General features: G+C 40.8%; 4 protein-coding genes across 11 annotated transcripts; 1 reads left to right on the forward strand and 3 right to left on the reverse strand.

Annotated features, from left to right (window-relative positions):
• Window positions 1-466: 466 nt before the first annotated feature.
• On the reverse strand, window positions 467-8,262 carry u2af2a (U2 small nuclear RNA auxiliary factor 2a). Of its 6 annotated transcripts, none has more exons than XM_086079321.1 (12): window positions 7,690-8,262; window positions 6,435-6,576; window positions 5,082-5,117; window positions 4,750-4,856; window positions 2,991-3,142; window positions 2,780-2,896; window positions 2,564-2,702; window positions 2,359-2,438; window positions 2,052-2,174; window positions 1,874-1,960; window positions 731-979; window positions 467-613 (listed from the first exon to the last, which is right to left on the reverse strand). In XM_086079321.1, the coding sequence occupies exons 1-12, from the start codon at window positions 7,736-7,738 to the stop codon at window positions 479-481; spliced, it is 1,416 nt and encodes a 471-aa protein (XP_085935447.1). In that variant the 5' UTR covers window positions 7,739-8,262; the 3' UTR covers window positions 467-478. The 6 variants fall into 6 exon arrangements, with proteins under 6 accessions (XP_085935447.1, XP_085935446.1, XP_085935445.1 ...); XM_086079320.1 differs by having other exon boundaries at window positions 2,359-2,456; XM_086079319.1 differs by having other exon boundaries at window positions 2,546-2,702.
• A 735-nt stretch (window positions 8,263-8,997) lies between these two features.
• ccdc106a (coiled-coil domain containing 106a) lies at window positions 8,998-15,203 on the reverse strand. 2 transcript variants are annotated; one of them, XM_086078958.1, is made up of 8 exons: window positions 14,961-15,203; window positions 14,157-14,235; window positions 13,971-14,072; window positions 13,294-13,512; window positions 13,134-13,190; window positions 11,757-12,014; window positions 11,329-11,493; window positions 8,998-9,846 (listed from the first exon to the last, which is right to left on the reverse strand). In XM_086078958.1, the coding sequence occupies exons 2-8, from the start codon at window positions 14,227-14,229 to the stop codon at window positions 9,530-9,532; spliced, it is 1,191 nt and encodes a 396-aa protein (XP_085935084.1). In that variant the 5' UTR covers window positions 14,230-14,235; window positions 14,961-15,203; the 3' UTR covers window positions 8,998-9,529. The 2 variants fall into 2 exon arrangements, with proteins under 2 accessions (XP_085935084.1, XP_085935083.1); XM_086078957.1 differs by having other exon boundaries at window positions 14,904-15,201.
• LOC147172839 (transmembrane protein 238-like) lies at window positions 15,033-17,112 on the forward strand. The gene is made up of 2 exons (XM_086078960.1): window positions 15,033-15,371; window positions 16,638-17,112. The coding sequence occupies exon 2, from the start codon at window positions 16,640-16,642 to the stop codon at window positions 16,967-16,969; it is 330 nt and encodes a 109-aa protein (XP_085935086.1). The 5' UTR covers window positions 15,033-15,371; window positions 16,638-16,639; the 3' UTR covers window positions 16,970-17,112.
• A 2-nt stretch (window positions 17,113-17,114) lies between these two features.
• Window positions 17,115-27,564, reverse strand: LOC147172840 (C-Jun-amino-terminal kinase-interacting protein 4). 2 transcript variants are annotated; one of them, XM_086078956.1, is made up of 28 exons: window positions 27,423-27,564; window positions 26,450-26,701; window positions 26,178-26,372; window positions 25,974-26,094; window positions 25,289-25,359; window positions 25,135-25,199; window positions 24,939-24,999; window positions 24,699-24,859; window positions 24,375-24,610; window positions 24,151-24,208; window positions 23,910-24,062; window positions 23,779-23,821; window positions 22,993-23,120; window positions 22,823-22,876; window positions 22,587-22,712; window positions 21,365-21,494; window positions 21,179-21,265; window positions 21,066-21,113; window positions 20,856-20,997; window positions 20,674-20,716; window positions 19,575-19,655; window positions 19,415-19,482; window positions 19,197-19,345; window positions 18,951-19,122; window positions 18,211-18,324; window positions 18,036-18,134; window positions 17,819-17,905; window positions 17,115-17,751 (listed from the first exon to the last, which is right to left on the reverse strand). In XM_086078956.1, exons 2-28 carry the CDS (start codon window positions 26,546-26,548, stop codon window positions 17,639-17,641), a joined length of 2,904 nt encoding a protein of 967 aa, XP_085935082.1. In that variant the 5' UTR covers window positions 26,549-26,701; window positions 27,423-27,564; the 3' UTR covers window positions 17,115-17,638. The 2 variants fall into 2 exon arrangements, with proteins under 2 accessions (XP_085935082.1, XP_085935081.1); XM_086078955.1 differs by having other exon boundaries at window positions 21,341-21,494.
• Window positions 27,565-27,580: the final 16 nt, after the last annotated feature.

Here is a 27,580-nt window from a genome sequence, read left to right on the forward strand (position 1 = left end):
AGTACGACGCGGCCCAACAAAAATGCCCTCATCATTTTCCTCCTGTCTTCTCATTTCGGTACAGCCGTCTTAATTCCCCCTCAATGCACCTTTGACAAGTTCCTTGCATTTAAATACAAACATTGATGTGTTACGCCCCCTCCCCTCCCGCCAAAAATGACATCTCCGGCTCGCAAAGTATAAAAACTGTTTACCCCACCCTGGACCTATTATAACACACATTTCTCAAAAAGTTTAGACCCTCCCACCCCCCCCCCCACCCCACAACCAGAACAAGCCCACGTTACTTTTTTTCTGAGATCTCACATCATCACACGTGGTGATCTGCACTGAAGAAGAAAAAAAAAAAATCACTCACTGGGCTGATCTGGTCTGTGGGAACTGGAACCTCCCCACCCGACCAAAACTAGCCCTCCCGCTATCAACCCCTCCCCGATCCTGTCCCACCCCCCCCCACCCCATCCCCGTCTTGCCTCCTCTACCAGAAGTCCCGGCGGTGATACGCATCGGGGTCGCAGTACTTGGTCACCACTACTCGGTTGGCAAATTTCCTTCCTGTCAGGCCCTGCATGGCTTTCTGGGAGTCGAACACCGACATGAACTCCACAAAGATCTGCGGGGACACAACAGAAACGCACGTTCACAAGGGAAATAAGTTGAAATCCCCTCCTTTGTTCTAAGGTGTGTGAAATTGTCTCGACAATATGTTCAGAAACGGGCCCAGTCTCACCTTCCCGGTGCCGGGCACTTCAAGGCCGTCGACGGGCCGCGGGATTTCGATGCTCTTGACTTGGCCGTACTTGCTGCACTCGTCCCGGACGTCCTCCACGATCTCCTCGTACTCTTCATCATCCACCAGATCTTCGGGCGCCACCATGTTCATCAGGCACAGCACCTCGGTGGGCAGACCGCCCATTTGGGTCACGGTGCTGTTCAGGCCGGGCACCTGCAGCGTGACGGGGGTCTGGTTTATGCTGGTCTGCAAACACACACAAAAACAACGTTATAACGAGCTACAAATGAGGAAATTATTGATTTTCTCGTGATGGTTACAGAGGTACAAAGTTTCTAACTAAAAACACATTTTGACTGCTGTATTGATGATTAAATATTGTATTTATTTTAAAAAAACTTGTTGAAACAGATTTGTTCATTTGTTGTTTTTCTTATCAGGTTCATAGAAAAATTCATTCATATTTATATAGAGAAACTATCAAGCCCACGAAAGAGTAATTGACAACTACTGAAATGTTTGTAATTACTTAAAGTTATAGTTTAAAAATTAAATAAACCACAAACTACAATAACAAAACAATTTACTATTCATTAAAGTAGCACTAAGGAACTTCTCAACTTATGTTTGACCTCATGGGAAATGTGGTCTTCCTTCAGGCATAACATTACCACTTTTGCCCATATGGCGCCGGCATAATCAACATAAAATGAAAGTCCCTTACTATTGCTTTAAAACAAGGGCTGTGCAATTAATTGAAATTCTATAATATATTAAATATGAAAACTGCCACAATATCGTCACGATATTAAAAGCAGCACATCTGTTAAAAAAGTCAGGTTGATTTACATTTGTGCAGTTCTAGCATCCTCTGGTGGCTAGTTTTTTTGGTGCAGTTTAATTTTCATAAGGCATGTTTTGGCCCTTTTTTGTTTAGTCAAGCACAACATTGTGTTGTTTTTTTAAGTATGAGCTCTTTTTTTAAATTTATGTTGTGACTTTTTCATTAAAGTATCGCCAGCCTCCCCACAATATTGGGATAATAATTGTATCGCGAGCCATCGCGATAATATCAGATTGTGATGTTTGGATATCGTTACATCCCCACTACATGCAAACCTGTAACATATTTCCACATACCAGAGTGGCGTTCTTGGATCCCACGCTGGCTCGCTGCACCAGGAGCTTCTTGTCTCCCAGCTGCATGCCGTTGAGCCCGGCGATAGCCTGCAATCAAGGGAAGCCTTGAAACCGCTCCGTCGCCATGAGCGGGTACCGCCCGCCTTCTTTTCAGTTTGTGTCGCGCCGACCCGCTCACCTGGTCATTGAGGTTGACGTCGACGTATTCGCAGAAGGCGTATCCTTTCGACAGGCCCGTCGCGCTGTCCTTCACCAGGTTGAAGGCCTTCAGTGGGCCAAATGACGTCAACAACTCCTTCACCTGGTGAAAAGAAACAAAAGATTCCGCAGTGATATCCAGCTTGAGCGGGTCGAGAAGTCAATTGGGTACTTCACACGACATCCTACATCCTAGTGGAGGACAAAGGTCGTATTACTACGTAGAGCTCAAGCTGGCTATCAAATCAACGCTGCAGGTCAGCCGCTTTCCCGGTCCAACCACTAACCTGGTCATCATTCAGATAGTTGGGCAGCCCGCCGATGAAGAGCTTGTGGGCCGAGTCGGGCACCACTGTGGACACCACTCCTGTGTTGATGACAAGACCTTTGAGGACAGCAAACAGTGCCAGCTCCCATACATATTTTCGCAAATGGTGTATGAATGATGCCAACAGGAGTAGTAATAGTAAAAACCATTAATTGTCTGTGTACCAGGCACATAGACACTGGGGTTCTCGCTCATGCCCGGCAGTGGCTGGTAATCGTGCGGACGGCGAATTTTAAGGCTTTGGCCTTGAAAGATGATTCCATCAAAAGCCATTGCCTGTGTTGTCTCATCCACTGAGCGGAACTGGACAGGAAAGCTCACGTTATTACATGTTTGATTTGAAAGACGCGCCCGTGCATCGCCGGAGTTTGACCACCCACCTCAAGGAAGGCAAAATTCTTATCTTGGTTAATCTGCACAGCAAGCACGGGGTTTCCCGGGGCTTGCGTAAGACCACCCAAACGCATCTGAGCGTTAAAGAAGTCCATCATTGACTCCTGGAAACGAGCAGAGATGAAGAAAATCAATAAACGTGGAACTAAATCCAACAGCGAACCCCAAAGTTTCAACGCTGCCTTCGTGTGGGCGCACCTCAGTGATCCCGAATGGGATGTTGCCCACGTAAAGCCTGCGAGCCTGTCGGGTCATCTGGCTGCCCACGACGGGCACGGGGGTGGGAGTGACGGCCAGGCCGTCTGGAGTCATGGTGGGCAAGAGGGCCGTAGCTGGAATCTGGCCTGCAGCTGTGGACACAAAAACAATCAGTCAGAAAAAAAAATACTTTTCGAAGATTTTGAATTCGGAGCCGTCGCTAGGTCAATTATTTACTTGCTTTGTGTTATCAGCAAAAATTTGACACTGCCCTGATAGATGGCGGCAGTAAACTTCACAACAATGTGTGAAAAGTGCCGGTAACTTGTGCTTTGTTGCTTGTATTTGACAGAACCACTTTCTGCTCACTTAATCATTTCAGATACCACTTCAAGTCCAAGTACCCTCAAGTTAGGACTGTGCAATTAAACGAAATTCAATTACAATTTTAATTATTACAGTCCACAATTACAAAATCGGCATAATCATAAACAAAAATAAAATATTATTAATACTAATTTTGAGTTGTTTAAATTTATCGATTTGAACCATTTTTTATTTTAAAATGACTAATTTAATAAATCTTGTTTGGTCCAAAAGGAACTTGTCTAATTATAGCGTTTCAAAGAAATGTATTTGTCCTAGTATTTTTGGGGGGGTACGTGTTTAATCGTCAAAAACAAATGATTGTCCTAATTATGATTGCAATTAATACCAAATTAATCGTGATTAATATTTTCTTCATAATCGAGCAGCCCTGCCGCAAGTTTATGGCTCGTCAGTGTCTGTCTGTAATCTGAGTTTTATATCTATAAATAAAGTCTAGTCATATTGTACTATAATAAATTGACTTGTGTGTGTTTATTGTCAGATTAAGATTTAGATTCACTGATTGTCACACCCACCGATGTGGGGCGACATGTATTCTCCGCATTTGACCCCTCCCCTGAGGGAGCGGTGAGCAGCAGCAGCCGCGCCCGGAAATTATTTGGTGATATAACGCCCCAATTCCAACCCTTAATGCCGAGTGTCAAGCAGGGAGGCAAATGGGTCTTTGGTATGACTCGGCCGGGGATTGAACCCACGACCTCCCAGTTTCAGGGCGGACACTCCACCACTAGGCCACAGAGCTCATACTTTAACCCTAACCTGAAATTCCATTGTACAGCGTGAACAGTTATTGAACAAAGTATTATTTTTTTTACTTTTGCGCTGCCATGTAACCCGTTACCGGACAGAGCCCATATTAGATAATTCTGTGCAAAGTATTACTGTTTGTCATTTCACCAAATTTCAAGAATGAGCGACCACCTGATCAGGAGATATTGAGGCCTAACATGCTTAGAGACCCCAATGTCCGCAATTTTCACCTATCTTAGCCACATTTTGCTGCACGACTGATGGCCTATATCTTTCTTACGCTATTGTGTGTTAGGGAAAAAAATTTAGACAATTATTTGTTGGGCCATTAGTAAAAGAGCTAATATCGGCCACTTAAACGGGCGGGCTGATTAATCAGCTCAGCCGAACTTCTTGCAGTACAATAATGTACAGCACGAATTGCCTTATTAAAAAAACGCCGGTGTTTTGGGGGAAAACTTGCATTTAATGCCAATTCTTTTAATTTCACTGGGGGATGTTGATTTAAAGTATGATTTTTTTTTTTTAACACAAGCATAATGATAGAATGAAATAAACTTGCAAATACACTTCTGACACACCAACAACTACAGCAATCCGAAGCAGGCAACGGCTCTACCTTGCATGGCTTTGTACTGCATGGGGCTGATGTTTTCAAAACCAGGTGGTGGCACATCCCAGTACTTCTTCACTTTGACTTTCTTCTTCTCGCGGTGCGGAGAACGGCTGTGGGATACACACACAGGAAATTCGGGATTAGGGTACCGGTCGTCAGCGGGAAAAGAAAATCCAACAAGGTCGTGCCAAAACACAAACAACGCCTCACAATCAGGAGGAGTTCATGTCAAAACACTGGATGGCAACTTGCACAAGTCAGTTGTTTGTAGTTTCCGTAGGCAGGACATGAGATTGTGGCACAACAAAGCAGCTTTGTGTTCAATTTGCTATTACCTTGCAGTATTCTCCTGTGGGAAGGTCGGTGGTGAGCTGAAATGACATTTGAGGGATTTCACAAAAAGATAAGTCTCTAACATTTCCACTTCTAGATTTCTATGGAGTCACGTCCGACACGACTGGCTGGATTTATTACAGTTTGGGTCTGGATCATTTTGTTACTTCTTACTTGCTGCCACAAATCAAAAGTGCCGGCATGCTTCAGTGCATGTAAAATGTTCTGCGATGTGCAGAAGGATAATGGCTCGCTATTCATTCACTTTGATTTCATTTTTCACTGTTTAATCATCTTTAAGGTGATTATCTGGTTGAGCCTGAACTGATTATTTAAAAAAAACTGGTCTGCGAAACAATGCGATAAAAAGAGAAAGGGTGAAGTAAACTGGCCAACATTTTCAAATCAAAAGCTAAAAGAAAATATTTTTAAAAGTCAATAAATAGTGGTGAATGGTGTGTATGTTTACGCAACTTCAGAGTACCCGACCCCAATTTGAAGGAGGCATTAAATTGTGCAAATTCTGAGGTGACACCAGACTCACTGCTGTCTGTTGATTGGTCAACACATTTGGCACGTGAAGGCCACTTTTCAATGCTGCTCTGTAACAATTTGGCCAAAAATAGTTTGACAATAGCCTTTTTATTTGACCATTTATTACTGAAACATCTTCTAATTAGTAGATTAACACCTGAGCCGTTCACAATGGGTACTCCTGCAAGCCTCTGGCCAATAATTTTCTGACTGGATCGGGATTCAAATTCCCGCCCTCTGTCTGCGGATGTGATGTCATGTGTGCGTTCTGTACGTGAAGAAGGTTGTGTGCAGTTTCATATTTCGTCGACAGGTGGCAGTAGCTGTCCAAAATTGAATTTTCTGCATTCCAGTAGCTTTAAGTAAGTGTTGGTAAAAATAGACTTCACATAAACATGGTGTAATGTTTCACAAGCTTTAGTGTGATTAATTCCTCGTACATCAAATCATCACAACCCTGTGATGGTCAGAAGGAATTTGCAGATGTGAGTTTGCCACTGATAAAAATAGCACGTCTCATTTATGAACACGCTAAATCTCCAAATTTAAATGGACAACATGCATGAGCTTGGAGAGAGCTTAAGGCTGTGGAGATTCAAGTGTCCGGCCATGTGTAAAATTGTTTCTTTCCCACAAAGAGGAGGAGGGTGAAAGAGGTCAAGGCAGACAAGGGGGGGAAAAAAGGAATATTGATATGCTCGAGTAAAATCTAAGTGATTAAAGATGCCAAATTATAGGAGCAGACTGCCTGGCGATCATCGGGTGCGACAGACGTTTCCAGTCTGTCGGTCCAGTCTTGGGTGACAAGAAGGGATACCAACCTGCGTCTGTGTCTGCGATCCTTACTGTCGCCACGCCGATCCCGGCTACGTCTGTCCCTGTCTCGGCTTCGCCTCTTCCTGTCTCGGCTGCGGCTACGGGAGCCGGAGCGGCGGTGATGCCGGTTCTCCTTGTCTCGCTCAGCTGGACCACAAAGAAGGGTGATGGTGAATAAAAGAGAAACATGTGACAAATGTAGAACAAAGTAAAAAAAGAAAGAAAAAGAAGCGTGTTTTAAAGGCCCGCAAGATTATGTGAAGTAAACCTCAATGATGTGGACTTTCTGAATACAGCACAGTAAGGCAGTAGGACACACTTTGTCCTTTCAAATGCATCAATCACATTTTCTACTTCCTTGAACCAAACTCCATCACGGCAGCATTAACACTCAAATGTTGCAAATATGGCATAATTCTTGCGCAATTCACAGCGAAATAACTGCTCAATTCTTCAATAAACATGTGAAATTAAGCGGCTTAAAACAACTCCCGATTGACTGCAAGACATTGTGAACATAGTAAAAAATAAATAAATGAATAAAACAAAGATGTGTACACTGGTATTTGAAAAAAATGGGGAGTAATATTTAAATGGGGAAAAATAACGAGTAAAGTTTTTTACTCAGAAATTCTGATTAAAATAAACCCTCTTGTAAAATGTTCTTGGAATTTCTTAAGTGGGAAAAAATTACTACTCTTTTTTTCCCAAGTAAACATTACTTTTTACAGTGTACACATTCACCAGCGCTGAATTTATAACAGCGCAATTCACGGCAAAATAACCACTGCGTTATTCGGCTAGCACTAGCCAATAAGTCGATTTCACATCGACTTTTTTCCCGAAAATGAACTTTAAATATGTACTTACCATATTTTTTTATTTTATTTTGGTTTACGTACTTTTAAGTAGAAATTAGTTAGTCAAAAACGTACTTCTATATCTGTACTTCTTTTTATACACAACTTAAGTCGACTCGGCGACAAAAGGGCGAATATAACATTTGGACTACAATCCCTTTATTATGATTCCGTCAATTTGACTTGCTTGTAAAATATAATGCTCACAAAGGTCGATCCTGTTGCAACAGTAGCAAGTGGTCCCATTTTGAGCCAGTGCCTAACGACGGCGCGATGCACTTACCTTCCAGTAAATAGACCGAGCCCGAACAGCCTAGCGTCATGGCGGCAAGGCAAATCAAAACGGCATCTAGACACATTTATTTTTTACTAACGCGCCCCGATTGTGTGCGTTGCTTACCTTGCTTGTTTTCAGACAGCTGCCGTTCAAATTCGTCGAAGTCCGACATCTCTGCAGGTTTCGGCAGCTTTGCGCCTGTGTGTTATTTGCTCGAAAAAAGTGGATCTCCAAGCAGCCCCTAAAAAAAGGCTGCACGCGGAAATTAGCTACGACTAGTAACCCACTATGGATTGACTATATTCTGATAAGCACAACAACAAAACGAGCGGGCTTTATTTACACAGCGAGTGGAAAAGTCATCGGAGAAAAAAAAAACGTGGGTTAGCAACGCGAGCTAGTAGCAAAGTCCAGCAGGAGGAGAAAAAAAAGGCCTGGCGGCGCAGCAGACACTAAGCTATCTTAGCTTAGCGTGCTAGCACAGACAACGGAATGAATGGGGGCTATTCACTCACACACCAAACGCAAACTTCCGCGGTTAACTGGCCAAACCGAAAGCGCAATCGTCCGGCTTCAAACTCCAAACGCTTGCGACTTGTTAGGATTAGAGGTCAGCGAAGAGTAAGATGAAAACAATATGCCCGCTTTTCTTTCTCCGTCCGTCTCCCTGGTCCTCCTCAACACCGGAAGCTGATGAACGGCCTTCCGGGAAATGGCCGTCAATTCATTTTTTGAAAATGTATAGGAATTTATTTTCTAACAAAACTATCAAGAACGTAATTATTTTATATTGTGTTATTATTATTATTATTATGGCTTTTTTTGCTAAGTATTCTGTTAATGTGAACGTCACCCCTGAGCTTCATCGTGATGGTTTGAGCGAGCAAGCACCAAGTGTGGTGCCTGAAAAAAGGGCAATTAGGGCATTTCATTCGACGTTGAAATAATGTTCTTATTAAAAATAAAGAATTAAATAAGAGAAATAATACGGTTTAGGGTTAAATTTTTAATATGTTTTCCATTATATTTGTAAAATAGAGTAGTGTGCTGTAATAGGAATAATAATTCATCATTTTAAATATGTATACATATTTAAAAAAATAAAAATAGCTGGTGTGCTATGGGTGTGCTGGTGTCTAACATGGCTGACTTTGGGCGAGAACAAACATTCACACCTGAGGACAAATTGAGTGTTTTTGACCTAACATGCCTGTTTTTGTAATGTAATGGGGCAGGAAGCCGCAGTAACTGAAGATAACATATGCAAGCACAAGGACAACACGCAAACTCCGCAAAAGAAGGTCCGTTTCGAACCCTCAACCACATAACTGTAAGGCAAGTGTGCCACACTGCCACCATGTCATGTGGTTAAATTCTTTTTAGTGAAGATTTAATATCTGCATTTTTGGAATACACAAGAAAGGTACACAATTGAAAGAGACAAAACTTTAATTAAGGCAATGTAGAGCAACTTAAAATGAATGACCAACAAAATACAAGTAGACACAAAACACAGTGATAATAAATAAAGGTTCCTCATGCCTGACATTTGCAAAGTGGCTGTACAAAAATTAAAGTACAAAATCTAAAAATGATTTTCATCCAAACATTACAATACTGCAAAGTGTGTGGAACTTACAGAACATAATCTCCACATAAAAGACAAACTGACAATAAGAGTCTCATTTTATTGCACACATAAAAATGTTAACCACAAACCTGTTTGAAGGGCAAAGTTTTGCACGCCAAGATTGGAAAGCGGGTGCTAAATAAATGCTTTGATGGAAAATTTGTGAGAGCACCAAAAGCACAACATTTATTTTGAAGTGATGGCATTGGAAGCGATAGTGGAAGGGGCATCCAATATTTTGTTATAGTCATGTTTGGCCGCGTTTGTAAAACTACAAAAAAACATCTCCTTGCCCGCGGACTTCCTTACATTGTTGAACCCTGGTTCTTTGTGTCAGTGTCTGAACCTGTAGGAAATGGGCAGGAGCATGTTGTTCTTCTTCAGGGCTTGCACCCTGCTCAGTGTCTCCTCGTCCAGCGCCGTGTAGCAACGGCGAGCGTAGTCCAGCAGCTTCTCTTTGGACGGGTCAAACTCTCCCACCACCGCCACCTTCTCGGGAGCCACCAGCAGCATCTCGGCGATGGGTGTGGTGGAGGCCACCGTGTTGCGGTCCACGCCGTGGATTTGGAATGCCTTGGACATGTTTTTCAGACGTTGGTATGTGAGGAGGATCTTCTTGTAGCGGAAAAGCACTCCGGCAGCGTCTTTTACTGAAGCACGGAATATAAGAGGAGCGTTAGTTACAGCAGTCAAATGGACAGGATTTCTTTTATATTCCACCAACGTTGATTTGCTATTTGCTACGTGTCCCTTATTCACAGATTGAAGCCCAATTCACATCATAAGATAGTTCCTGACAAAAATAACCCAACTATAGGTTAAAAATGGACCGATCCTCTTTGAGGCAAGAAATGGGTCTTTTAGTGTAAAACAACTCATAAATATTGGTCAGATCCTTTACGTGGGTCAGTTTGTATAAATAGTTGGGTCAAATTGACCCATAAAGTGGATCGGTCCATTTTTTATCCATAATTGGGATATTTTTGACCCAACTGTTTTTAGAGTGTAGTCATGTAACGTTTCAGTGAACCTCTCCTCCTCACATGGCGAATAGCAGCAATCTGCGAATAATTGACATCCCTCTTTTGTAATTGCATATATGCTACAAAATGTCAGTAAAGCACTTAAAACGGAGATGATCATAAAACACCAACACCATGCATCTCGCATGTACACAATTATGAAGCCATGTTACATGAATGACCGGATTCAGTATTTAACTATTCAGTACCAGCTAGCAAACTAGCATGAATAAAACGCTAGCAGAAGCTGATGTGACATCACACATGGGCAAAAAATAAAAAAAACACTACAAATGATTTGAACATACAGTACCAAAAAAAAACCCCCACCAAGATTCCACCAGATGTCGCCAAAGTAATATTTTTGTTGACCACAAAAAACTGCAGATAGAAAAAAAATTCTGCAAATACGTGAATTTGCGAATGCCGAACCACAAATATGGCGTTGAGGTGCGGTTTACATATACCAATTAACCTTTTGTGTCCAAATACTTTTGAGCCTCACAAAATGGAGGAACAGCACATGAACTCATTCAAACCCATTTTTTTATATTTTGTCCTTCACTCCGAAAAACATATTTACATGTTTTTTTAAATGCAAGAGCATACGGAGGGCTTTGATGCAGCTTCTGACATGAGGAGGTGGCTTTAAGAAATTGTAGTTATTACAAAACACGGCCAGCAGGTGGCAGCAGAGTATAAGAGATCAGCCAGGGCTGTGTTGCAACAAGCTCTTGACCATATTTTCACCAGGAATGTGAATATTGATGAAACTTAGCTGTATTCTAATGATAATTGCTGTAAAACGGATGACAGAAGAGACTTTAATCTTTCTTTTGGTAGGTTCCATGTTTTTATAGCAATAGAACACAACATTTCGTGGGCCTTGCAAAATGAGTCAAAATCCAGTAAAACAGCCAGGAGCGAAGGGAGTTGCTTCAGTGAAAATGGCTGGGATGAATGAGTTCAAATGTTTGTAATTTCTACATTTTTGTGAAACCTCTCCAATTAAAGCTGAAGTTTTCAAATCAATGGGGTAGTCCATAAAACTCAATTGAGCAAACTATATGATGTGATTATGAAGCAAGCGCTCTTGTCTTTCTTTCTTACCTCTTTGCCTCTCTCGAAGGCCTCGGAATATCCGCCTTCTCTTTAATTGTTTGTTGCTGTTAATAGAATCTTGCATGGCACCTTCTCCTGATATCATTCCCTCCTCTTCTAGGTAGCCATCATGCCCCAAGTAGTCCTCCGAATCTCCCAAGAGTGGAAGCGAATCTGATGAAAGAATGAAAAAAGCAAAAAAAAGGACTTTAGCTAGTCCACGCTATATTGCTGTTCATCATTGGCACCCTTGCTTTTGTAAACAATCTTTTTTTCTGCGTTTCTAAGCATCATTTACTGTAATGCCCTCACATGTGGGAAAGGAGAGCCACACTATCTCAAAAAGTTGAGATACAGGCGTGAACTCAACTCATTTCAGTGGAGAATAAGGATTTGAATTGAAGTCTTGACGATTGACCTCGTTCGGTTTTTATTACCTGCACCCAAATTTCGATGGCCGTTCAAGTCGCTCATCAGCGGTCTTGCGGCACCGTTGGCGCCGCTGCCACCGGCCGAAGTGCCGGCAGCGGCGAGGCCTTGCAGGAGGGCCGCGGATTGCGCCGGGGTGAACAGGGCATTCATGGAGCTCATCGGATTGGTGACGTGGTTTTTAGAGGGAGCCGCAGGCGGAGCAGCCGACCTTCGTTGGATAAATTGGCGAGAGGGTAAGTGTGGCGAGTCCGTCGTCTGTTGTTCTATGACAAGAAGACGCCAGTAAATACACTGCAACAGTAAATGGCAAAATGTATGGAGCATTTATTCAATATCTAGTAGGACAATTTTAGCATATTAGTCATACGCCTGCATATTAACTCAATCACTGAAGCAACCCCCTTCGCTCCCGGCTGCTTTGACTGGATTTTGGCTGATTTTGAAAGGCCCACAGAATATTTTGTCCGATTGCTATAAAAACATGGAACCTACCAAAAGAAAGACTAAGGTCTCTTCTTTCATCAGGAAAAAATATTTGTATCTGTTTTGCACTAATTATCATTAGAATAAGTTTCATCAATATTGGTAAAAACACTGACAAAAAGAGCTTGTTGCAACATGGCCCTGGCTAATCTATTATTCTCTGCTGCCACCCACTGGCCGTTTTTAAAATAACTACCACTGCTTTAAGCCACCTCTTCATGTCAGAAGCTGCATGAAAGCCTTCTGTATGCTCTTGCATAAAAATAAAAATAAACATAAAAATGTGTAAACACATTTTGGGGAGATAAGGACAAAGTATTAAAAAACGTTTGTACGCGTTTTTGTGATTGAATGAATTAATAGTGAGCCAAGCCTACTAGTGGGCATTTTAGTGCTACTAGTAGGGCCCTGAAACTGGGCCCGGCTGATTATTCGGCTTGCTAATTTATTTAATCGGCCATTATTAGCTCTTTTAACATTGGCCCCAAAAAAAAACTGATTTTTAAAAATAATTTAAATTAAATTAATAAAAATAACAATATTAATTATTACTAATTAATAATACATTTGTACATAAGCCAAAGGTAATGACATTCATACCAACCCACCCCCAAAAAGATTAATCAGCCAATATTTTAAAACAGTTAATTGTTTTGCCCTGAATTCATATTTTTATTGTTGCAGGCATTAAGGGACCCAAACAATAAGTTACTTTATTCATGGCCTTTTCTTTCTTTTTTTTTAACATCCAGTTAATCAGTCATCTGATTTTCATCAACCTAAAACAAAAGTCCATATTGGTCGGGCACTATCCAGGAGTCTACAAGTGCATGACGCATACCTTCTAGTAGAGTAGTCAAAAGTGGCACTAACAGTGACAAAAATGTCCTCCCACTAACCAGCAGGATGTTCATCCTCTCTTCTTCCCCTCCAAGTGAACCGTCTTGACTCGTAACCTGCAAAATGACAAATTGTCACAATTCGGTTGAGTAAAACAGTAGTGGTGGATGATCAAAACAAATCATAGGAAGAAAAAAAAACATTCGATACTCTTCTTACCGTTACTGTACTGGCCCTGATCTTGACGCTGGATCTTTGTGGACGAGATGAAACAGTCGAGCTGGCACCGCAGGAAGTCCCGCTCCTCTTCCAGGTCCTCAATTCTTTTCTGAAGCCAGGAGTTTTTCTCCACAGAAATCTGCAGCTGTGTCCGCAGGTTGGTGGTCACCATGTAGGAGTTGCTGACGTGGTGAGACGGGCCAGCAGATGGCGACGACTCTGCGAAGGATTCAACAATTGGGAAAACAAGTTAACTTTGACCTTAGGAAGGTCAACTGGCTTAATGCTAACACAAAATGCCGTTGCTAGGCTAACGAGCCGAATAGCATTGACGTTGTGGTGTTTGTTCCAAATACATCTAAAATCCTCCATAACAAATAAATTAGTAAAAACAATAATGTTCCATTTGAGCTAATTAAATCGAGTTTTTAAGCCAAATGATGTTGTTTTGCAACATGGTCATTTTGACTTTTTTTTATTTTTATAGCGGCGGACACTAGAAGTAGCTCCTCTTCTTCTGTGTCTGTATGTCTGAATTACACTGCCCTCTGGTGGCCAAGACGATCACACTAGAATCAACTAAATGCGGGACTGGAATGGATTAATGGCATTTCATTTCCATTTATTTCAATTGGGAATGATGACATGATGCAAGTCAAGTCGAAATATAAATTCACCTTCAAAATTTTGGTCACTTTGGTTGAAAAATCCTGCTTGCTGCTCAAAGTTGTTTTCCTCCAGCGGCATGGCTACTTCATAATTGTCTTCATTTTTTATAACTCAACAGGAGGGAAAGAACATAAATGAATTACAGTATAATATTAAAGGGAGCATGTATAATATTCTGAACATTAATATGTTACTCTGTAGCTGTAGAGTGCCTGAGTGATTCTTGGATGCGGATGCAGCAGCAGACCGGTTTCCGTTCTCCATCATCAAGATCTAGAAAAATTGGATAATATTTGATTAGCGGGTTATTGATTTATTTTGTTGTCTTGTATTTATTTTTTACGACGCATATCTAACAGGACACAATCATACTGAACAAACACATAATGTGATCCAATACAAGAACTGTATTAAATAAATAAATAAACTGCCTTTGCAAAGTTAATAATGCATTCATAATTATTAGTCTATTACACAACCAAAACCACTGCACAGAACATGCAAAGTCATAAACATTTATTGGCCTTTTTTCCTTTTGTTTTTAAAAAGCATGATTATTTTTGTACAGAGCGATTTTCTTATGCTTTGTATTTAGATGTCTTTATGGAGGTGTCCCTAATGAAGGGTCCAATGATTGTAGGCTTTACAGACGTTAATTCTGTTTACATGAGATACATTTCCTATCATTCTGTTTAATCTCGCATAAGACACGGTACTCAAATGTAATTAAGCTATTTGTTTCCTACGGTATTTACTGAGGTATTATGCTAAGGAGCTCATCCAAACCAGCCTGTCATAAAGGCTAGCAACGATCTAGCTATGGAAATAATTAAAGCCCCAAAAAAATCGTTTTTTCTTCATTTCAGTGTTTCATTCTGTCTTTCGGACTATATATCTCATCATTTCTGTTGCAAAAGTGCCAATGTGGGTACGGTACGTACCGGATGAACGCTGGTAATAACCCTTATGATAGACATGTAATAAGACGTCGTTATTACTCTGTCATGTCGCCATCTCGCGAGCCCCGCCGCTAGCTAACAAGCTAACAATAACAATATTATTATTGCATACGGGGTGACGTCATTTCCGGTTATGGTAGGAGTCGCTTGTCAAAGCGGCGCGGCTTTCGAAATAATTTCTGAATATGAATAATTGACACTACGTGCATAAAATGAAATAAAAAGTAAGTATAGTTTGGGAACGGTGTCATAAAAAAAAAAAAGTTTTTACCTACGTTGGCACGAGTGAGGAACAAAAAAAAAGAAGAAGCTGAGGACAGGTAGAGCAAGTGAGGAGGTGTCAGGTTTCATGTTGACTGGCGACTCGGGAGTCATTCCTGTCGGGGAGTGTCACAAACTATTTGCGAAAACGTTGACAAACCGTAGTGAACAAATCTGGATACCTATAAGGTAAGATTTGGATGATGATAATGATGTGTTTGTTTGTTTTTCTTGGCTACTTTCGAGCTGCGCTTGTGTTCTGGAGGTTATTTCTTGTCACCTGAAGCTCACAGGACAGGTGTGGCACTTTCGACCGTTTAACACCAAGTCACCTGTTTGCACAATATTGTTCAGCCTGCTATTCCGTTTTTATGTACACGTTTTTAAGTTTTAGTATGGTGTACTCGTAGTTCGCGGAATGTTCTTGTAGCTACATTTAGGCACCGATTGTTCGAGTATTACTGAAGCAAATTGCCATATGTTTATTACTTTGATTTTATTCATCCCGTAATGGAATTTGATTTGTTACTACAACGATATTCACATTAATGATGTAGAAGTATTGCCTATGAACAAAGTACAATTACAAGTGCAGCATTGAGGAATCTTAGAAATGGTTTTTATATGGGTTAGTAGGGCTACATGTAGCCTACAGCTACTGCAGTGTGAATCTTGAAATAAATTATATAGACAGTAAAATTAAAAGTGTAAACATACTGATTAAATAGTCACATTATGTTGTCATTCTGTAATAAACCCTAAGGGTAAATTTTCTTGAAATATACTACTTTATCCCTCTTAAATATTACAGCTTGTCTTGAAAAATAAAATTTTAATCTTGTTCATTTCAACGTTTATCCTTTTATATGAAAAATACAACTGTATTCTTTTAATTTTATGACCTTTTTATTTCCTTAAAATAATTTGTTGGAAAATTACAACTTCTTGCTAAAAGCAATCTTTTAACTTGTAATTGTAAGATTTTTCATCATTATATTGACATTTTTCTAAAAATAAAATTATATTCCCTTAATTTTGTTAATATTGAGATGCATAAATATTGGTAATATTGTACATCATGTGTTAATTAATGTGCAAAATATCAATTGTACATATTAGCTTCCTAAAATGTTTTTTTACACACACAAAAACTTTTAAAAAATCGGAACCACTGATGATTGATTTAGTCAAGGTAGCCACAATCACAAGATGACTAAAACAATTTTTTTTTTGGTAAAACTAAAATAAATAAATAATAAAAAATATCCAGGACATTATTTTTTGTGTAAAATTATAACTTGCTAGCTTCATCTTGTCTCATCCTTTTTTCTTTTTTTTTTTGATTTGAATGAACTGTGTTATCGTCCCTTCCCAGCGCTTTGCATGTTGGTTGTGTGAATATTGCTCCAATTTAATTTCCCTCACGGTATGAATAATTCATCTATCTGAGTCTAGCAATGGCCCCAAAATACGACGGCCTGTCCCACTGCAAGCTGGCCCTGGTGTTTGCGGTGCTGATGGACCTGCTGGGCGTGACAGCCCTGCTGCTGGGTGTCTTTGCGCCGCTGGAGATCCACGGAAGAGACTTTGGGGACTTTCTGGTTTACTCGGGCGCCCTGCTGGTGCTGCTGTCCTTGGCGTGCTGGGTCTTGTGGTACAGCGGCAACATTGAGGGCCTGACCTCCAGGAAGGAGCTGGGGGGCGCCATGGGCGGCGCTGTGGACCGCCTGGCCCGATCCCTGAGCCGGAGGATACGGCTGCCCAGGACTCGCAGCAGTCCCACATAGGGCCACTGTGTACAAGGACAAACAATAGTAAATGTAATGCACTACATTGCATTGTGTGTTTCAATGTACAACGTAGGGATACTGAACCTACACGTTGCATCATATCTGGTGTTGTCCTCAGAGTAAAACAAGGCAGAACTGAAGCTATGAAATAAATCAGGTTTTTTTTTATATACAAGATTGTAACCACTCTACTATTGTCAATAATTCCTGTATGTTGGAATCATGTGCACAACTGCATAGGATGCATTCAATAATAATGACACCCTTTAGCTTTGGAGAAGATATTAAAACAGTAAAACAATCAAAAGTTGCAAAGAAAAACATGATCACAGAAATAAATAATGCGAGTACATTCCATAAGGTAGAATTCCCAATCCCAAAATTGAGAGCTTTTTGTGATGATAACAAGAAAATATAAACAGTACACAAAAGATAAATGAACAACGCTACAATCGCCTTGAACATGAACACAACAAACTGGCAGATGTGCGCATTCAAGCGTATCTCGGTGAAATTCAAAGCGTGACGGAAGCTATCAAGTAACAGGCAGAAAGGCAAGGAACAGAATTGGGACACGTTTGCATAAAGCCGGCAGCGGCAAAGGCACACGAGGCGATTTTTTTGGTAGTGAAAAGATTTGACAAAGTCTGCGGCATCCAGGACATGTCAGAGGTCAGAGGTGGGCGCTGTACAGTTCTGCCAAATGATCATGTGACTGCGTTCGAATCGCTGCGGCGTCGCTTGGGACAACTCCACTGACACGTCGCTCTCGTCGTCTCCTGGAGGCGTGAGCACAGATCAGCCTGGAAAAGTCACAACTGTGATATTTTCAGTCCTTCGACTCACCGATGCGGAAGTTGATGTAGCCCTCGCCTCCGCTGAGGATAAGTTGAGCGCTTGTAACGTTGCTGCCGGTGGGCGACATCAAGCAACCTGAAACGGGACAAAAATGTCACTGACAAGCATATCGTAAAATCGCGACATAGCAACATGCAACTGTACTCAACTCAATGGCAAAAACACTGCACAAGAACTCCATTGCATTAATAAGCTAATTACTTACCTGGTGCGGCAATGATGAAGCGGACAGCTTGTCGGTGTCCGTGGTAACACAGTTGGGCCGTCGCAACAGAGCAGTACGGGATGGAAAGAGCTTCAGACGCTGTGGAGGACAAATTTAGCAATAAAAATAAATAAATTTTTACCTCCAAAAATATGAAAAAGTGCATAACACTTACTCATGGACAAAGGGATGGAGACGATTGCCCCGCCCGCCGTGCCAACCCACAGGCGGTCAGAGATGACGGCCAGGGAGGAGATCTGAAGAGGCGAGAGGTTCAGGAAAGCTTGACCTGCAGACACCGATTGAGAGGAATTAGTATCGAAGTCATGCAAATAAAAGGGCCAGACTGATTAATCAAGCCTTAATTGGTCGATCGAAGCCCTTTTCGGCTATATAAAATAAATATTATAAAAAAAAACCTCAATCTAGTTTTGCCAATTTTTTTCAACATTAACACATTACAACATAAAACAAATATAATTACAGTCAAATAAACAAAAACAGGAAAACAAATTCTCTGTTGTTAACAGTCAAAACTGTTCTTCTTATTTTTCATATCTTTGTTGTTATATTAAGCGATCATTATATATATTTTTAATTAATGGGCTGACCGGAATTACATTTTTAAATTTTTGTCTGATGACTTCTTATATTTTTTCCTTGAATTTAAAAACAAACATATGTGCTACTCCTTTGCCAAAACAGAAGGTGTGAATCAAACTACTAGCCCTTCACATTAATCAATACCAACGATGTAGCTCTGGGTCCCAAATAGGTTTGTGACCTCTAACCTCCATTAAATTCTTTGTAGTCGTAAATCAAAATCAAAACAAATTTCAGTTCAACCAGCATCCTGGCACTGATCGTGATCAACTTCAGAGGTTTCCGCTGTATAAGAAAGAACCACACACTCACCTAATGATTTGGTAACCAAAGCAGCAAAATCCACTTCCTGTAGCGGCCGTCCAGTGGACCAATCAAACAGCCTGAGGACGGAGTCGAGTCTGCAGGACGTCCAGACGCCGCTTCCTCCCGCACACAGGAAACGAACCTGCTGCTCACTGCGCTCCGACACTGGAAAAACGTGCTGCCGGGGCAAAGGACAGAGCGTGTGGATTCAAAGTCACCTCAGCATGAAAAAGAAACTCTCGGTTGAATTACCTCCACCTTCCTCTTGTTAATGTCAACCACGTGGACTCTGTTCCAGTATCCAACCCACAAGCGTCCTCCTTTAGCAAGGCAGCAGCGTATAGGCTGCACGGGGTTTGAGGCCAGTGGCATCAGTGAATGTGACTGCAGGTTCCAGCCACCTCCAAATCAAAGACAGCACTTGAATATATAATAAACATACTCAATCTGCCATAAGAGAAAGCTGTTACCTGAACTACTTGAAAAGAAAGCCAAAGTTCCGTCACCTAATCCGGCTATGACTTGACCCTGGGAGTATCTGTCAAAATAAAGTCAAACGTGTCAACATGAACATATTATCACGTCAAGATAAGAATGATCTATATACTGTAGTTCAAAACTTGCACTCACTTGAGTGAATGAACGCTTTCAGAGAGGGAAACTGAGTGCAGACAGCGCCCCCTACCTGCAGAGGCCGAATGTATCACTATGCTGGAGGAGAAAATGATCACATGATTTGTGTTAATCTAACATGCTAAAGCTAATTCAACAGGCTGCAGGTCAACATATGCTAAGCAGTTTAACAGATTTAAAAAAACAAAAAAACAAGTGTAAATCTTTGCTTGGTGTTATTGGTGGCAATGTAAAAAAATGTTTTGTTAGCATTAGCTCTATACCAAAATAAATTAAAAAAATTGCATGATATCTAATTAAAATGAAAACAAACTGTAGTGTGATTGAAATAAATAATCCTTCAACATTTTAACGTTTTCTTCTAACTTTTTGACGCACACTGTGTTCATTTTGGATTATTAGAGTATGTAACAAAACAATTGGAAAAAAAACTTGCAGTGGGTTGCAAATGGCCTCCAGCAAAAATTTGGACACCCCTACTTTAGAGTCTTGAATGAACTTAATGCATGGATGCCCGGAGCCAAGATTCGAACCCTGAACCTCAGAACTGTGAGGTAGATGTGCTAACCACTCAGCAACCATTTACGACTTCAAATTTACATCCACACAAAACCCTAAAAAAATAAAACAAATCATGCAAACACAGGCTGTCATGCACATGCCAAAGCAACAGGTGGTGCTATAAGCCCTGATAACAAGTCCAAGGCAGCCAATCAGAGGTTAGTATTTTCTAATGACAATAATGATTGAAAAGTAAAATATACATTCCAGACCCAACTGCAATTGGGGGAAAATTGTGATATATAAAGATCATCCTGTACAGTGTAGTATCTGTAAAGCAGGGCCTGATTTGGTGGCGTGCGAGTCTCTACGTGAGCGTGTGAAAATGAGCTCCCACCCACATGATTGCATTCATGTGTTTTAATGTCCTCCAGGTGCTCAATAGTCCCGCAACGGGACATTCAGCCATAATTAAAAATAATAATAATAATTAAAAATACAATTCGATAAAATACAACAAAATAGCAACCAAATTGGTTGTGACGTCATACAAAAAGTGAGCGTGGACAGAAGTGCTTGTTCAGCATACATTTACCTTCCTTCCTGAGTTCCAATCCACACAGTTCCTGGAGAGTCCCCTGACATAACAAAAACAGGAACGCGTGAGAGGAAAATCCACACGAGCGGCGCTAATCAGTTTCCAGTACAACGCTGGAGAGGGTGGGACCAGACGGAACAAAGTTTGGGGAATGTTTGCGAGGGGGTGCGGGCACTGACCGGCGGGGGGCACGGCACAGATGCAGAGGGCAGGAGCTGTGGGGGGGAGGCTGAACTGATCTAGGACAGTGTTGGATCGGGCGGGGTCAATCACCGTGATGCCACTGTTGGAGGCGGGGCCAGAGACTACCCACACAGAACACTGACAAGAGTTTGGAGAAGATGTTACTTCAGCGTGAATGGTGGAATCAATGATTGTCATCGACTTACTGTTGCCTCTCCTGAGATTTCAGGCGGGACTGCCACCGCACAGTTCAGCTGAAATAAGCAACGTTTATGTTTGATGGTTGTTTGGTTAAGAGATCCGTGTGAACACGCATCACCTTTGCAGTGCAGTCTTTCTGGTCCAGGAGTCGGAGTTGTGTTAGGACCGGCACGTCTTGAAGCTCCGGGACCGCTTCCTGAGATTCCTACAGCCAAAAAGGATTGTTGACGTGGAACGAGGAATTCTACATTTGCAACATTTTACTCTGCAACATTCTCACTGTGAACGGCAGCCTTGCAGTTACCGGAGTGTTAGCCAAAGGTACGCTCCAGCCGTGCAGCTGACGTTTTCCGAGCGTTCCCCAAATGTGCGAGCGAATTTCTCTGTAGAGTTCCCTTCTCCGGGCGCGAGGTGATAAAACAGCGGCAGATGATCTGGGGAGAAAGAATTGGTCCAAATGAGAGAAATTAACACTGGAAAAGAATTTCGGCCATGTAGCCCAATAGGGAACTTCTGATTGCTAATGCTAATATGTATGTATCATAAGAACAATCAGGTTCCATAAAAAAGTCATTTTATTTGTATTCAAAATTTCTTTTGAATGAGATGGAATAGTGGTCGACAACGTACAACATAGCTCAAAATTTAATATTTGTAAAATGGAAAAAAAAAATTTTTTTACATTTACCATTTTTTTATTTGTTCAAATAATTGGTTGATGGATTTATTGTTGAGAATAAAACATAAAATATTAGCAAAATTAAAACATTTACATATACATTTACGAAATAATTGATTTATTGCAAAAAAATAAAATAAAAATAGTACTGAAATTAAAAAAATGCCATTCTTAAAACTATTAAATTAACTGATTTATTAAAATAAAATAAAATAGTACAATATAAAAAAAATACATATACATAAAAAAAAAGTTGATTTATTGATTGTAAAAAATATATAAAAGAAAAAAGAAAAAAAGTTTTTTTTACTTTTTAAAATGAACTGATTTATTAATATAAAATAAAACGTTGGAAAATAAAAGCATGTACACAAAACTTAAAAATATATATATAAAATAAAACCTTCAAAAGAAATTGTTTTATTAAATAATTTGCCAATTCATTTATTTTAAATAAAATAGAAATACTAGTAAAATGAACATCCAAATTGTAAAAACAATCATATATTTTATTAAATTAATTGACCGTTTACTGTAAAATACTAAACATTATTAATTAATTTTCATTTATTTTTATTATATAATTGCTTTAGTAATTGTGATTTAATTAATTTTAAATAATATAATACAAAATGTATATTTTTTTTATTGTAAAACTGTAAATATTTAACATGAACATTTTGAACCAAACCTAAACTAAAAGGAAAATGTCATAAATTGGAATTTTGGCAGACGCACAACTTTAAATCCAATGAGGTTGTGATAAAATTATGTAATTTTATATCAATTCACAAGTTACATAAAGTAGCACGATGGAAGTGTGATACAGCAACAAGCACTATCTTACTCGGCCTGACTTTGACCCACTTCCTGTCGCTGCTGAGGCGGCGGCAGAGGAGGGATATTGAGCGTTGGTAAAGTTGCACGAGGTAGGATCAACGGTTGTTTGGACAGACCAAAAAAGCGATTGAACCTTTAAAAGAAAGACAACAGGTGAAGTTAAAGACAGATCACATGACATATTTAGATTGACAATCATGCTCGTTATCATAAATTGACCCGATTGCTTCCAAACAAACGTACTTTGCCCAAACACTTGACCTTCTCTCCTCTGAGAACTTTTCTTCTTTTGTTGCCCTGCACAAGAGGAAAAAGGAAACGCAACTTCAGCTGGTGGGAAAATGACATACAGAGTCATGCGGTGTAAAAAGTGCAACGTCAGACGTGAGCTAACAGTAGACAACATTGCGGACCTGAGTGTCTGACTTTGCCTCATTGCCTCCTGCAGCTCAAACAGCCGCTGTTTGTACTGGTTCTTCTCCATGACCACGCGAGCCATTTCCGAGCGAGAGAAGTGACGCATGGATGTGGCTAATGAGGCCTGAGTGGAAAGATTGATGACGTTAAACGGGGTACAGGATGTAAACACACTGGCAAGTCGCACCATTTGGAGCAAAAATTTTAATTTTTGGAGATGCAACCTGTCGATCAGATGATTATTATTTATTTTAGTTGCAAGGTGGCAGCAAACTGTTAATTGCCACACTCAGTAGAATTTTACAGGAAAACTAAATATAACACAAAGTAGATTAATTACACGTTGTGAATTTAATGAAACCGCATAACTTTCTCTTACGAAAGTCTACTAGCGTAATGCTAACACACTATGCTAAACGCCAAAAACAAGCTAATGAAGCTAGCATCAATGTTGTGCTATTAACTTTTAGGTTATATTTGAACACAATCATTAGCAACAAATAGGGGGTGGATTAATGGTTGATAACAAAAATCACCACCACACATTTACAGAAGCCCAGAAGTGTTAATTGAGAAGGAATTCATGTCCAGTGTTCATGAAGTGTCTATTACTGAGTGAAAACTAAAGAACCCACCTTAAAAGTAAAATACAGTAGCGTGCTCTTTATTTTACTTTTTTTTCATGGCACCGCTTTTCACCTAATTAAGTGTCCACTAAATAACTAAGTGTAATCAAATGACATTTTACATTTCCAGTAGATTTCAAAACAATCTGCTCTTACATCAGGATCCGACGACTGAAATTTCTCCAGTTTTTCTCGAAGTCTAAAAATGAAAAAAAAAAAACACGACATGATTATGATAAAAAAAAAAAGTGAGATGAAAGCACCAAATAAAGTACTCTGAAAGACACCTTTTCATTTCCTCGTCTTTTTCCTTCATCCGGCCGTCGACTCGCGTCACCGTTTCCTGCAGGGAGGTGACTTCCAGTTTCAGAGTGGAGCGATCGTCCGTCAGCTCCACCACTCGAGATATGAGGGCCTTGCGGGCCGTGTCCACCAGCTCGCTGAAAAACAAAAGCCAAGCGAAAAGGAAAATAACACTTAAATCACTTGCTACTGTGAACATGAGATTAAACCCAAGGCAGGACTCACTGTGTGCGTTTCAATTCCTCGTACTGAGAAAGAATCTCCTCAAACTGGTCGGCACTGCCTAGAGGACGAGGGAAAATTAAGTTCAATACAGCCGACCAACTCTATACTCTTATTCACTGGCACCCACGTCACTCACCAGACAAGGCCCCGCCTTTTAAAGCCACACACATTGAAAGTCGCAGATACTCATACAGAGCACGTGGTTGATGAGTTTTCGTTCTTACCTCTGAGGCCGGCCCCTTGGTCAACACTCTCCACAAAATCCTGACTCATCTCCGACAGCTCCGAGAAAACAGAGTCTGTGTTGCGGAGTTCCCACTCCATGCTGTCCTCGTCCAGATCCTCCTCCTCCTCCTCCTCATTCTCCGCAGATTTGTCTTGCTTCTCCACTTCTGTTTCTTCTTCCAACTTGCCCTCCTTGAGCTCATCCTCCAAGCTGCCGGAAGCTTCCGTGTTGGGTCTTGACATGTCAAATAAGCCGACATGATGTTTTCATATTGTGCACTTTTGCTGCAAATAAATGCATCCCAAGCTTTCACATGAACGACCTTGCATCAGCGAAGGAGCCGTGAAACTGTCTGAGTTCAGGAGTGGAGCTTATGATGTTGTTGACAAACTGATCCGAGGCAGACTTGATCATATCCATCACCTTCTCTTCTTTGGTTTCTGAGTCTTCCAAACACAAAGTACCAGAATTGGAGTGCGGGCTCTGTTAAAAGCAAGCAGGACCCTCCATTAGTTGACGGGCAAAAATGTGAAATAAAAGTAGAAATGTCGAGTCGATTTACCTGAGAATTTGAGTTTGATAGGACTTGGTTGGATTCAGCATTTTTGGGCCGTGTGTGATTCCTGAATGTTTCCGAAAAAAGAAGAAGTTTTTGTTCATTCGCGCTTGTTACTAAATCCTGTGACTGATGATAGTTTCACTATTACAACTAAAAACGTAACACACTCGTCGATTTCTAAACATTACATAATAACAACCTCAGGGGCGAATCTCTTTCAGAGTCCTTCCTCTTTTCCAGCAGGTCCCGATAAGAGTGCGCCAACTAAACGGGAGAACGCAGAGAATGTGAAGGCTGAGATGACCAACAAGAAAGCATATACGATGTCCACAATCATTTGAACAAGATGTGACCTTGTTGTGTGTAAGCCTCAGCATGCTCAGCTCCCTCCCCAGGGCCAACTTCTGCTCCTCCAAGGCCACCACTGCAACACAACATTTCAGCTGTCAGCGTCACTTTAGCTCGCTGATGGACTTGCTAGAAAATGGAAAATGACACCTAAAATGATTATTGGACTAGTCAAGTAAGAAAGAAGCCATGTTACTAGAATATGACCCAAGTAAAAGTAAAAAAAAAAAAAAAAAAAGTTTGCAAAATAATTGCTTGCTATTACTGAATTAAAAACAAACTGTGTAAAACCATCATTTTTTTTATTTTGTTGATGTGGCCAAATGTATTTGACAATCCCAATCAGGGCTGTCATAAACAAATATTTATAGAATTGATTATCCTATCAATTTATTCCATTGAGTACATTAAAATACTTAAATAGTTTCAAGCCAATTAGAGTATCGAGGCAGAAACTTTTGTGCCAACCAATTTCTGTGGTCGACCTAAACCAGTTAGTTGACCCCCCCCCCCCCTTAACCGTAACCTTTAAAAAAAATCACTTTAAAATAGCTAATATCGGCTGATTCAATCAGCCAGCCGATTAATCAGCCAGGCCCTAATTAATAGCATTTCAATTCGTTCCAATAGAGAACATTGATTTGATTTGGTTCACAAATGCATTAAAATCCAAGGTCAAGGTTTACTCACACTGATCTGCTTGCTCCCTGGCTTTCTTCTCCAGGCGTCTCTCTCTGCTTTCCCGCTCCTTTTCCCTCCCTCTCATTGCTCTCCTTTCCTGCTCGATTTGGTCATCCAGCTCCAAATACCTCTAGGGGACGCAAAGACCACAATATTACGTCGAAGCTCAGTGATCCAAAATCACGTGAGCCACCTTCCAAATATCCAGCACACCTCTTGACTTCCTTTCCTCTGCGCCTTCTCAGCCTGGTATCGCTCCAGCAGGCCCTCTCGCTCAGCCCTCTCCCTCGCCGCCTCGTCTTCTCGTTCCCTCAGCTGACCTTTGCAGCTGGCCAGCCCCTCCAGTACCCACACAAATATGGGTACCAGGGACTCCACCACACCCTCGCCATGGGTCTCGATGACTGTCTGCGTGCGCGGTAGAGCCAAGCAACACTTTGAATTCAGCATACAGGGAATACAAATAAATTAATAGCGAACGTCACCTGTAGTTCCGAATACAGCTTTCCGGCCTCCTCGCTGACAATGTTGGGATCCAGCTCCAGTTCCCCTGTCCCGCACAGCACTCTCTCACTGTAATCCATCGGCTTTTTAGCGTCGTGCTTGCCTACGCAGCATCAACTGTGAGTGATTTTACAATCTATCCGGCTTTGGAACAGTTGTGCAAACTCCAGCACCACCCATCCTCCGCAACGTCATGGTGCGATTGCGCTCGTCAAGGGCGGCATCCTCGGGTACTGTAACCGAATAAAAATATGATCGGTGAAAATAAGAATGCTAAGTTTATTCAATAAAATAAATCCTAAATGTCACATATGCTTGGTCATGCCCTTTTTTTTTTTTTTTTTGGAGACATAATTGCCAGTGAAACATCGGTTGCGGTTCATAATGCATGACTAACTAACAAAAACAAATGACAAGGCAGTGTAGATGACAGTGCAATGCCTTTTTTTTTAATAAAAGAAATAACTTGCTGTTGGCTTGAAATTTGCATATTTTAGAACACTAAAATATTCAACTGTATCACTGACATGGCTCACTGCAAACAAACTAAAACGACAGTATCTGACCTATGACATTAGAGTGGCATTCCGTAAATTTAGATGAACTTGCAGGTAACTGACCGTTTCTTATCTGAGCCGAGTCAGCATTTAAGCACGAGAAACTCGTGTTCTGTTAAATATTACAATCATCTTCAGTTGTGAGGGTTATGAGACTGAACATACCTAGACGACAAAATAAACGCCGTGGCTCTATGAATATGATTGGAATGACTGTACTGTATTTTAAAATGTCAACATTTAGGGGGGGGATGTATATAGGCTACCTTGTAGGCTAGCTACTAAACGCTAAATGTGCCACTTTTGAAAAACAGTCTGTATAAATAAATAACGTGACTGACAGGAGACACCTGAGAAGGCAAAGCAGAGCCGTCGCGTTGTTGTTCGGCAAACTCACCTTAAACGTTTGACTCCACGAGTGTTTTATTTCATTTCTTCTTCTTCCAAAAAAAAAAAAAAAGAAGTCGCCAACTTTCGCTCGTTGTTTCGTTGTTGGTGGGGGGGACGTGTCAATTACACCGAAGAGAGCCAGTTTAAAGAAAGGGGCGTGGTTTG

Source organism: Leptonotus elevatus, chromosome 6, assembly GCF_054856555.1.
Source record: "Leptonotus elevatus isolate MCC_2025b chromosome 6, RoL_Lele_1.0, whole genome shotgun sequence".
Classification (NCBI taxonomy): Eukaryota; Metazoa; Chordata; class Actinopteri; order Syngnathiformes; family Syngnathidae; genus Leptonotus; species Leptonotus elevatus.

Bases quoted from the DNA above. Each gene is read 5' to 3' on its own strand.
- u2af2a (XM_086079318.1), bottom strand. From the start codon at position 7,738: ATGTCGGACTTCGACGAATTTGAACGGCAGCTGTCTGAAAACAAGCAA. The intron at 2,175-2,358 runs GTTAGTGGTTGG...TCTTTTCACCAG, and splicing joins ACTATCTGAATGATGACCAG to GTGAAGGAGTTGTTGACGTC. The intron at 980-1,873 runs GTATGTGGAAAT...GTGTGTTTGCAG, and splicing joins GATCCAAGAACGCCACTCTG to ACCAGCATAAACCAGACCCC.
- ccdc106a (XM_086078957.1), bottom strand. From the start codon at position 14,939: ATGTCTATCATAAGGGTTATTACCAGCGTTCATCCG. The intron at 14,236-14,903 runs GTACGTACCGTA...CAATTTTTCTAG, and splicing joins TTATTACCAGCGTTCATCCG to ATCTTGATGATGGAGAACGG. The intron at 13,191-13,293 runs GTAAGAAGAGTA...GTCATTTTGCAG, and splicing joins TCAGGGCCAGTACAGTAACG to GTTACGAGTCAAGACGGTTC.
- LOC147172839 (XM_086078960.1), top strand. From the start codon at position 16,640: ATGGCCCCAAAATACGACGGCCTGTCCCACTGCAAGCTGGCCCTGGTG.
- LOC147172840 (XM_086078955.1), bottom strand. From the start codon at position 26,548: ATGGATTACAGTGAGAGAGTGCTGTGCGGGACAGGGGAACTGGAGCTG. The intron at 25,000-25,134 runs GTTGTTATTATG...GGAAACATTCAG, and splicing joins GAAAGAGATTCGCCCCTGAG to GAATCACACACGGCCCAAAA. The intron at 19,346-19,414 runs GTAACAGCTTTC...TTTGATTTGGAG, and splicing joins TTTCTTTTCAAGTAGTTCAG to GTGGCTGGAACCTGCAGTCA.